We start from the raw sequence: 12,223 nt of genomic DNA on the forward strand, positions 1-12,223 counted from the left end.
TGTAAACTCAATGATTTGCAAGAAAAGAGATTAAGTTTCGGACATCGTGGAGCCTTCAAGATCGTTGCAATTTATTGAGAACTGGAGATTAAATGGCTGGAAACTTTTGTTTATTTTTTCAACAATATTACGAAATCTAGTTCCATCCATAGGAGTTGAATAATATTTGGGTTTATAATTTTATTCAAATGTTTTCTAAATCAATTGAATCTGTAGGAATGAAAACAAAAATTTGTTGTGGTAATGTTACTCAATAATTCAAATTAATCCGAGAATCACGTCGACAGTTGAATTATTTTAAACCATTTCTTGATACAATTTATTTACATGATCCACGAAAAATATGGAAATATATAGTGTAATGGTAGGCGCATAACAAGCGTCTCTTAACCTTGCGGCACAATCAAAATGCAAAATTCTGACTAAATTAATTCATAAATTAAAGCAAATGTTATTGCAAGGGCTTTACACTAATTTTCGTTGTATATTAAATACACAAATTCGGAGGAGATGAAAAAAAAAAATTAATTAGGAATTTTTTCATTATCCGATTACGTATTAAGCTATTGTTTCGTTTCGATAAATTTTTCCATCACTATTTATACTTTTTTATCTGTCTAATTCTCTTTTTTTATTTACATGCCACATGCAAGGCAGAGAAATGTAATGAAATAATAAAGAAAAAAAAAAAAATTAGAAACAAAAAAGGCACGAGAGAGTTGCTCAAGTTTAATTTTAAGTCCAAAATAATACGAAGTTGCAAGTATCAGACACCACAAACAACAAGCAAACAAATAAACAGTCATCATCATCATTATCGTGACTAAGAACTGAAAAAGTTAACCAATTCCATTTTGACCATAATTGAGAGGCACAAACTATATACAATATTGTAGTAAAAAGTATTTTCTCTCCCAGTAAAAGCTCGTTTGGATGTCAGTGTAATGTAATGAACCAACGTTTATTATTTATTCGTAGGTGTTACAGACATTAACAATGTAAAGTATTAAAACACAAAAATGTACTCACGGCATTATTTTTTAGTACTTTTCTCTATAAAGAAATGTGCTGTTATTTTTGTATATTCGAGTTTTAGAGGAATTTTGAGGTTTATCTCTTAATATGATGATTAGGTTTTAAAAATTAAATGGCTTAGTAAGCAGATCATTAAAAAATTAATTTACAGCTAGCTTTATCCAAGTTTAATTCGCATAATCAAAGTTGTGGACTTAGGAACTTTCTAGGGACATGGTTCAATCTAAGCATTCAATTGAGAATTGTTACCTATTGCTGATGAATGTCTGAACCTTGTGATAATGTAACAAATAACATTTAATTTATCTGACTGTTAAAATGTACAAAAAAATCAGTATGTCGAAATTACCAATTACTTGGGCATGAATTCACAAACATTAAATCAGATTCAAGATTAACATTTCTGAATTTTTGCACAACTAGCATGACAATGTCTTCTTACCATCAGCTTTTGACTCAATCTAGATTAATTTTGCGACATCAAAAATTTAAGCGGAATTTTATTTTCATGATCAAATAACAGAGTTGATTTTATGAAGTTTAAATCAAGCTTTAGTGATTTCTAGGAAGAATGCTAAAATTTTGTTCAGACGGAAATCTTCATTAGAATTGACATTTTGACTTCTTTCTTGATTCACGTAAATCAACACTGCTGAAAACTTAAGGAAATATGCGTTACGATCGAATAGTTCTATGTACCTTGCCAGAGTCTAATTTCCAAAAATCTAGCATTTTCGTTCACAAAGGTATCAATTTACTATCCCTATTATAAACACATTAAGTCGAATTAAGCCATTTATTCCGCACTACAAGGTAAAGTTGTTTTTGTCACATCAAATTCACAGAAATAAATTTAATTTATCTTAGTAAGATCTAAACAGCAACAACAACTGTAGAATTATAGTCATAGAAGAATGAAGCATAAATATTATTTTTACATCATATTTAAAATCAATGTCTTAATTAAATCAGCAACCTCATTTGCAAATTGTTAGGTTATTCCTTCCTATACTGTACGCACAAAATAAGGAAGTAGGCACACCTTTAAAAACGACAAACTCAGTAAAGTACGGGCGATTTAGTTCTAGAAGTAATTTTCGTTACACATTACATTTTCTATGTGTAATATACTGTGGTATTTGTAAGAAATAACTGATCTTTTCACTATTTATTGGGCAAGATCCTATTGCATTAATAAACAAAAAACATAGAAATGAAAAGCAAAAATGTATTGAGTAAAGAAAAACAAGAAGAAGTACAGTTTTACTATGTAAAGAAAAGAAAAACAACAAATATAAAACTACTCACGTAATTATGTTAATTATATTTTCGTTGTTCGGTGTAAATAATGCACTTGGTATTTTAATAAATATAAAAATGGTTAAAAGAGATATTTTAAAGCTCTTTATGAAGCTTTTCATTAAAAAAAGAAGGGCATTAATTTCCACCATAATTCATGGCTGATTTTCAACACTTCAAAATTATTATTTTTATTTTCTATAAAACTTCCATTTGCTGCGTTTTCCGATCCGATGCTCAATTAAGGGATAATTCCGAAAAAATATGAATAATTTTGAAATAATTGAGGCATGAGTCGTGTTATATCAACCATACTGATCAAAGTCGTTAGATAGTCGCTTCAATTTTAAATCTAAGATATAGACTTAGAGAGAGGCAAATTGATTCAATTTTGCAATACAGTATTGAACAGTCAACAGCAATCAATCTTACTTATTGAAAAAAGAGAGGTTTTAGATAGTCTCAGACAATGAAGAATTGTTAGTAATTTTGCTGACGAGTTAATTGGGACTATTTGTGGTTAATATTTCATAATTTTAAATTAGTTAGGCATACTTTAGGATCTTAATAGCCTAAATTGATACTCTTTGTGATTTATGTTGTCTGATTCCAATCAGATGAACTGGACTTCTTGTTAACATTTTTGAAAATATTACATAACATGAAATTAAAAGGAGAAATTCAACAAAAATAAATTTCCATATATTATGTGCGGGTTTTAACAACTTTAAGTGCACTAGTGAGTGAAATCCTTTCTTCGCTACCTTTCTCCATTAACTTGTCAGTGAAGTTTATCTATAATTATTTCTGAAATTACGAAATGTTATCTTCTTATTTTTTACATGTCGAAAATTTATCATATTTCATGATATGACTTGGAGAATTTTAATTGTGCAGTTATCTATGATTTAATATTGCAACATTGTAATTTATGGTTAAAGTCTTTTGGCTATTAACCCATAAAGCACCCATTTCATGATTTGTAAAGCTACTGGGTGAAAAATTACTACAACTAAGTATCATTTATCAGGCACCTGCAAATTTGTATGTTTCAAGCTCAATTTTGTATATCACATCAGTATGGAATCTTTGTGCCACTTGAGTGATGTGCGTTTTTTTGAACAGGGTTGGGTTAAAAATCCAATTTTTAATGGATCTCGTTTTTAACAAGCCCAAGCTACAACATTAAAACATAATATAATGATCCAAATTATGAGAAAAACTATTAAGTGCGTGTCTACTTAACTTCCTTAAATTCACATCCATTACCTAGCAAAAAGCATGCTTATTGTTGAGAACATAATTAATAATGTTATAAATTAAGCACATTAAAGTATTCTAAACGTGCTAAATTTATCATGACAAAGAAGTGAGAACAAGCTTGAAGTTTTCGTGATGAAAGCTAATAAATCAAAATAATTTGCTGCCCATAAAACCAAGATTAATGAAATTGAAATGTTGCAAATTATATAAAACAATTTAGTTCACGATTTAAACTTAACCATGAATTTGTTGTAGTAAAAAAAATTTGCAAAATTTTGCTAGTTAGCTAGTGCAACGAGCAATTCGTTATGGTAATTTAAGAGACATAACAAAAACTTTTAAATTTTGCATTTTGAAATAACTCGAAAATATACTTCAATTGTAACTTAATAGTTCGTGTCTACTTTTGATCCCTATAGCGATAACTAGTTGCGTTCAAAGCGATGAATTAACAATTAATAAAATTATTACGTACCACGACTGATGATGATGATTATGATTATAAATTATTGTTATTACTATCGATATGAGACTTTTTTGATTTCTTTAAAAATTGTATTGTACGAATAAAATTATTTCAATTTTAAGACTTCATAAAGGTTGCAAACCACATAACGAACACATTTCTTCATTATTTCCACTAAACGATTTCTATTCAATAAACCCTCTTTTCTTCATTTATGTGCAGTCATTCATCTAATTTTTTTATTATAAATTTCTTTTTGTATAAAAATAAAGGATTCCATCAAAAAATTTCACTTACTATGAGAATTGTGCATTAAAAGAGACATTTTATTGTCACTGAACGGAATAAAGACTTTATGATGTGAAGTTTATGTGACTATTTTAAATTTTCGGAAAAATTTCATAGAAAAATAATAAAAAAATAAAATTCATTAATGATGTCCAATATCGCGACAGTTCCACGACGTCGACGTCCAAAAGAGATTGGTGAAGGTAATAGTCATTTATGGATTATTTTTACCTTTTTAAAGTCATTATCAGATTACTTGTACAGGAAATTTGAATGTGAATTTCACTAGGCGTTAGTGCCTATTGTTGCATGCGCCGCATTCAATTTCATGTCATTATTTTTCATTTCTTCTCTGTTTTCTTACGTCTACATGTGTATCTATAGTTTTCGTATCGTCAAAATCATGCATTTACATAACACCTAATGAATCAAAAATAACTTCATCAACTGCCAATCGTACCGATGCATCAGAACTGCCGCTTGTTGAGCCAATTTATGAAAATATCGAAAGAGATGATGATGGAGTAAATATTGTGCCATCTGACAATAATAAATTTACTATTTACGTAAATTATGATGATATTATCAAGGGAGATAAATGTAATAAAAGTTCCGTACGGCTCTTAGAGCCCGACGTTAAACTCGTGCATATACATATGAATGAAGATGACATTGTTTACCACGCAAATGAAAATAATTTAAATGGCAGCGTTGATGATGATGATGATGACGATGAGGAAAATAACAATTGTAATAATAGTAACTACATTAAAAGCACGTCAAAAATGATACAATGTCAACAGATTTCAATGTACATTGGTGAGAAAAAAAATTCTTTTAATCATCTTTTTATTATTATTTTTGTTCCTCCTCCTTCTTCTTTTTATTATTTTGACATTTTGACGCATTTTTATCCATTGACATGTGTACGGTTACATATTCACTTTGGGTTGATTTTTGTGGCATTCCGGAATCTGAGAATATATGATTCTTTGTTAGAAGAACTTACAAAGTTTTTGAGGTAAAAGATCAAAAGTCAGATAATTTTGTGTGGACCAATTATTTCTTTCAACATGAATTGAACTTAATTATAGTATCATTGCAGTAAAGATTCTTCTTAAATGTTAATAGCACACAAAGTTATTTAAAGTCATTAAGATGAATTGGGCAATTTAGAATCAATTTTTGCAACATGAAGTGGATTTTAGGAAGCTAAAAAAAATGATTTGCGAGGTTCTTATAGAGTAATAGATGCGATTCCAATGACTTTTTGATAAATGCTATTGCTCAGCAATGCCATAAAAATTCATGACCCAACTTTAAAGCTACTGTCACTAAAACAACAAATTTCTGATCGGAACATGAAAATGCGCTTAAAATAATTTTTATTACAGCTAATTTTTCTCATAATACCATGGAGATGATGATGTCTAATTGTAATAAAATACACATACATTTTCTTTCGTAATTCTCTTAATTCATTTATAAGATCGCACGTTCGCAATTTGAACGAAAGAGACCTCACACTGAATTACATTATTAATGCTATTCTTTCTCGCTAATCTTCCATTAAGGTACATACATTATGTACGCAATGTAATGAAAAAATTGAGATTGAGAACTCTTGATGCTACATTTTGTTGTTGGTGTAAATAATTTGAAGAAATTTTATAATGAAAGAAATATTTAGCATACTTCTGTTTTCAGGCACGATTTGGAATAACAGCGAACAAAATCAACTTTTTCTTCCACATTTTAATGTGTGAAAATTATGTCTGTTATCCGAAAAAGCTATTATTAAATTTTATGTTTAAATGAAGAAATTTGAGCTTGTAGTATTTAAAACAAACCACAAAATAACATACATTATAGATGTATATCCATATCTAAGACGTCTGTGTGCATACATATTTGATCATATAATTTGCAAACGGTTGTTAATTGACGATATTTTCTCAATTTCTTTTCACAGACGATTCAGATCATCATTATGAATCACTCTATTCCATTCAACAACAGAGAGCCGCATTGGAAGAAAAATTAGAGAATGATAAACCGTTAGGTCTCGATAATAATAATCAATTGGCTAATGGCAATCATCAAAATTATTTTATAGAAAAACTTGATAATGATGACGATTATAGCTCATTTGAGAGTGAAGATGATGAAGAGAATACAGATGAGAAGCCTCAGTCAGTGGATTTAAATAGTGCAAAGCTACCAGATCCACCACAAAATTCGACCGGACAGGTTTATGCATTTGTTCAACGAATCAAAAATTTTGGTTCCATTTCGAAGAATGAAATTTCGAAAGGAATTAGTAAAATTGCAAAGAAAAGGAGCAGTTTGGGTAAAATGCCAACTTCAAAATTCTACGAGACAACCGATATTGTTGAAGAAGCGCCAACAACGCCAACATCGGAAACATACAGTCCACCAAAAACTTATGATAATAAAAGTATTAGTAAGAAATCTCGAGGTTTGTCAAAGCTTACGAAATTAGGTCGAAATACAATCAATAAATTGCCAACATTCATTTTAAATGATCAATATGAACATTCTGAGTATCATACATCGAATGGATCAAAAGAAAATCACGAAAGTAATTCTAGTCTTAACAAATTAAGTAATCATAAAGGAGGAGATTTCGATACTGATGTTGAATATCAAAATCAAAAGAATAACAAAAGCTTTAAGGCAAAATTCCGTAAATCTAGTTCACCGTCAATTGGTTCATCATCAACATCAAATATTTATAGTGCATTGAGTAGCAAGACCAGTACTTTCTATGTAACAGACTCATTAGATGTAGATTCAGGCATATTTGCTGTAAATGAAAAATCAACAAACTCACCAGACAATTCAAATCTCAATTTAAATTCATCGTCAAATCCAAACATAAGCTGTGATCCAAAACGACGTTCGATAGCAGCAATCAATACAAGTCGACCGCTTGAAAAACCACCGCCACCACCATCGGAACGCGGTACAAGACGAATTGGTACAACATCATGGTATGCTGAATGTGGACTCTTCAAATCAGGCAGTGAACAAGATGAAAGTGAGAAGAATGAGAAAGTGACGATGATGTCGTGGTATCAAGAGAGTGGACTCTACCAAACTAGCAACAATTCTGTTGCAAGGTATGTAAAAATTTAATTTTTTGAATAAAATTAGGCCGAAAATAATCAAAATTTTGTAATTTTTAGTTCAAGTGGAAGTTCTGGAGTTTCAACGGGTGGTGAATGTAGCCCATGTGGTGATGAAAATTCTCACAGCATGTTCTTAAATGAGCCGCTTTACCAACTTTATACAGCTGCGAAACTTGAGTCTATTTCGTCAAGTGAATTTGAGCCTGAAAATGAGTCCGATGGATATGAAGAAATTCATAAGAAAGATTCAGAGGCGATGATCACCAGTAAGAAACCGTCAAGGCCATCAGCATTACAATTGATTGAACCCAATCAGGGGCCATCAAGGACGTTGTGGAGTGAGGTACCTGAGGTTATACAATCTGGAATTTTGTCATCGCTAACAACAAATGAAAAAAGACTACAGGAAGCCAAATTTGAGATTTTAACATCAGAAGCTTCATATCTAAAGTCATTAAATTTATTAAAATCTCATTTTATGAATCATCCAGCATTTCGGGATCCACAAAATCTCGATCCACAAGACAGAAAAGCTCTTTTCTCAAATATCATTCCAGTTCAAGAATGTGCTGATCGATTATTGTGTGGCTTGGAAAGTTGTTGGCAGGACAGTATTATGTTAAGTAATCTAGCAAAGCACATTTTCAAGCATGCCGAAAAGCACTTCCATGTATACATATCGTATTGTGAGAATCAAGGACGACTCGATAGAACGCTGAAGAGATTAAAGGAAACAAATATTCCATTTAAGGAGACACTCGACATTCTTGAAAACGATCCAATTTGTTGTGGTCTCACTATTCATTCATTCCTCATGTTGCCAATGCAGAGAATAACTCGCTTGCCATTGCTTATTGATGCCGTTATGACCAAATTAAAATCAAATGATGAAGAATTTGACGATTGGAAAATGGCAATGGCAATTGCAAATAAGGTAAAAGAAATCTATTTAAATTAATTAATTATCAATTTACCATTGATAACTTACTTCTCTTTTTCATTATCGTACCCTATTAAGGTTGTTGACCAATGTAATCAAGCTGCCAATCGTTGCGAGCAAGCATTCGAAATGGAAACGCTCTCGAAACAAATTGAATTTCAACAAAATGTAACTCCATTCCCTCTGATTCCATTCAATACAGCAAATACCGGAAATAATAGACTCACACGAACGCTTGTAAGGCGCGGTGAACTCACACATATCATCTATCGTGGTGATGATGCAAAATTAACATTTGGCAAGAAAGCTACTGTTAAGAAACATATTTATTGCTTCCTATTTACGGATGTCATTATTCTAACGAAAAAGAAGAGGTAAGCCGCTTAATTTATCTTTAATGATTAGCTACTTACATGAGATAATTGCCTTCTCATTACAGTGATGAGTCTTATGTCGTTTTCGATTATTGCCAAAGATCGTTACTTCAATTATCATCGGGTGATGTAATCCCACAGCTTCCCGTAAAAGATATGAGCACTACTGGGAAATATATCATGTTTATGTCGCTGCTTGAAAATCATGCTGGAAAACCTGTTGATTTGGTAAGTTAAATTTCACGCTGCTGCATTTTGTGTAACTTCAAATTTGGAAGTAGCTTACAATGCCAAAGTCTGATTTAATCAGTAAATTATGAATCTAAATATCCAACAGTACAACTCATAATTTTCAACATGACAAAAATTCATGTTAATCTGTCAGAATCGAGCTCAATGCCATTCGACTGTTTTTAATTACTAAAACATCATACAAAAGACATAAAACCATAAAAAACAAACTTTTGTCATTTTCAGATCTTGCAATGCCCATCAGAAACCGAACGACAACGATGGCTACAAGCAACGGCACCACCAACATCAGAAAATCCATATGAAACGCTTTATGAGCAGTGGGATTGTCCACAAGTAATTGTGAAGCATGCCTATCAAGCACTCGAACCCGATGAGCTCACATTAGATGTCGGCGAAGCTGTGAATGTGTTGCGGAAGATGAAAGATGACGGTAAGTAGTAATAAAGATATGGAAATATAATGAATGATTTTAATCTCACGAAATTCACATAATTTTTAATTATTTAGGTTGGTACTTTGGTGAGAGAATACGAGATGGTACTCAAGGCTGGTTCCCAGGCAATTTTACAATGGAAGTGCATTCAGCTCACGTTCGTGCGAGAAACTTAAAGCAACGACATCGCTTGCTCTTATACACTGCCACTTATTTGGAAGCTCAAAAAGACATAAATAATATTAAGAGAAAATGAGACTAAAAATTCCATTGGAACTTCCAGTCGTACTCAGATTTTCATGTTTACAAAATTATTCAATCATCTCGCTCTCACATGCGAGAGAGAAAAAAGTTAATGTGAATGATCGATCGATGTTAAAGTGCCGCACCTAGTGGCGGGAATGAAAAGCTTGCGATCAAACAAACGAACGACTTACTTGCTGTAAATGTTTCTGATTCTTTTTCCATATTTTCTTATTTATAGTCAATTGTGATACGTAAGCTTTTTATTTTAAATGAAAAGATTTAGAATTGATATGAATAGTCTTGCCGATAAACAATTTTTAGGAACGAAGAAATTATTAAAATCTATTGTAACTATTATTATACTTATTATTATGCTATTGTTTATAATTGAAACATATTTGGGGCAATAAAAGAAGTATTATCATTGAACATATGTTTTATTCTTTTATATTTTTGCAAATTGTTTACATGTAAATATCCATATCCATATCCATTGACAAGTGGATGTGAAAACATTAATGAATGGATTATTGGTGGTCTTTATGTTTACTTTTCACAGCTTTTGCATTTTTTACAGTGCTAATCGTATGTATGCATTTTGTTGAACTTGGAATTGGCAAGGACTTTTCACAAAACTGAATCATATGCTCGAATCGGTGTGACTGAACACATGACGACAATCATTTAGATAAATGCTCTTAAATTTTTATGGCTATAAATATTTCATTATAAATCCATAACTTAAATATGAAAAGCTTTTTGAAGATCAAAGAATGTAAGCTCAGCTTGTTGACATCCATTCATTCATGACTTGAAGCATACCAAATAATTTTAAAATAAACGTGACAAATAGAACCACGCTTATGTGCCAGCTGCCAAAAAATTAGAATTTTTTAAAAGAATTTATTCGAATGCTTAAAAATTTTCAAATTTAAGATGAAGAGTATTTGATTAGTCTGTGACGTTATAGGTATTGTAAGGAGCTTGGAATGTATAGAACATATAAAATATAAGGAAATCAGGAGGAATTACAGAAGAAGTAAAATATCATATGCACGGATGCCAGACATTCCCTAATCTAACGAATGCCAAGAAGCTCCAGTATAGGCATGATCTAGCACATTAAATAGTCGACATATTTATACTTCTGAACAAGAACAAATTTGAAAATGGATTCAGACAACCTTCGAATTACGATATCAATTTTGAGTCAATCACCTTGCCTTTATCAACCTCAAATGCTTTATGCTTTCAACTATATTTTCAGAATTCATTATCAAAATTCATTATTCCAGACTGCTTCCATTCACAAATGGTCATTCTTAATAATTTTAATACGAAATCAAATCAAATTAGTCATCTATAAATCTTCAATATATTCATGTGGCATTAAGAATAATGTTTGCGTAAAAATCATGAGTAGCTTTTATAGGAAGTCGTGGAAGCAGGTAAACGATATCATGGTAGATGCCTACTGCAAATAAAAAAAATTCTCGTGTAAGGTACTCAAATAAAATATCGAGCGACTTTAAACATTATAAAAAGATTTGTGATATTTGTAATTGTGGAACTGCAAATAAATTAGCGTGAGAATCTCAAAAGATCAGAACTCAATTGGCGAATGATTAATATTCAAGATTCAATAAAAAAATTAATTAAATTCTTTGTTTGCAGTTTAAGTGAAGTGCCAATTCTAAGTAAATAAATGTCTCCATTAAATTGAGTAATTAATGGCACTGTCAGTGGATTGAATGCAAACAAAACCATCAGTTGGTAACTCAAATTATTTTAATTTTACAGCCGGTTCCGGTGCATCACTGCTATTGTAAAAATAGCAAATTCTCAAACAATTAGTAAGGCGCTAATCATCTACTGATTTATTCAATTATTCAGACTGTGTTTAACATGCAAATCAATTACTGATCATTACAACCAAATTTTCTGTCAACTAGGCCCATTTACATAATTTTTTAACTAAAGTGTTAATTAGATGCTGTAAATATTTAATCAACAGCTGTTCCTTTTCTCAATATTGAGCATTTTTTTTTGGAATCTGTTGATTTTTGCATGACCTTTTCAATTTTCACTTCATTGTTAAACTTTTCAATAATCATCAGCCATACTTCCTATTTCTAGCTTCAGCATAAATCACATGTGATTGAAATTATTTCTTGCAAACTTTTATTTGGATAACGATTCCGATAATTGGCTTTGAAGATTTCTTTTATGATACTACCTATTTATAAGCATATCCATTGAAATGATATGCCGAAAATTGTATAAAGATAGACATTGAAATGTTCTATGTAATTCTTCTATAAATGTACATGATGTCGTTATTGATATTTTTATAATCATTTAGCACGCCAGAAGTCACCTTAAAGAAAATGAAAGACTAAACTTCTGCTGACGTTTTTCACACAGTATTTACAAGAATGCTTGATTAGATGACACTTTGCATTTAGACTGGGA

General features: G+C 30.9%; 1 protein-coding gene across 2 annotated transcripts in view; it reads left to right on the top strand.

Annotated features, from left to right (window-relative positions):
• The window catches only part of Exn (Ephexin), a 46,051-nt gene extending 35,871 nt beyond the window's left edge, over positions 1 to 10,180 (top strand). For both annotated transcript variants that reach the window (XM_070645800.1, XM_070645799.1), the window contains exons 4-9: positions 6,324 to 7,494; positions 7,561 to 8,437; positions 8,522 to 8,817; positions 8,883 to 9,045; positions 9,295 to 9,502; positions 9,580 to 10,180. In XM_070645800.1, coding sequence (XP_070501901.1) covers positions 6,324 to 7,494; positions 7,561 to 8,437; positions 8,522 to 8,817; positions 8,883 to 9,045; positions 9,295 to 9,502; positions 9,580 to 9,761 — 2,897 coding nt within the window. In that variant the 3' untranslated portion in view covers positions 9,762 to 10,180. The remainder of the gene's footprint in view (positions 1 to 6,323; positions 7,495 to 7,560; positions 8,438 to 8,521; positions 8,818 to 8,882; positions 9,046 to 9,294; positions 9,503 to 9,579) is intronic.
• The last annotated feature ends 2,043 nt before the right edge of the window (positions 10,181 to 12,223 follow it).

The sequence above is a fragment of the Chironomus tepperi genome, unplaced genomic scaffold (genome assembly GCF_022539635.2).
Source record: "Chironomus tepperi strain 1889 unplaced genomic scaffold, CSIRO-AGI_Ctep_v1 contig_354, whole genome shotgun sequence".
Classification (NCBI taxonomy): domain Eukaryota; kingdom Metazoa; phylum Arthropoda; class Insecta; order Diptera; family Chironomidae; genus Chironomus; species Chironomus tepperi.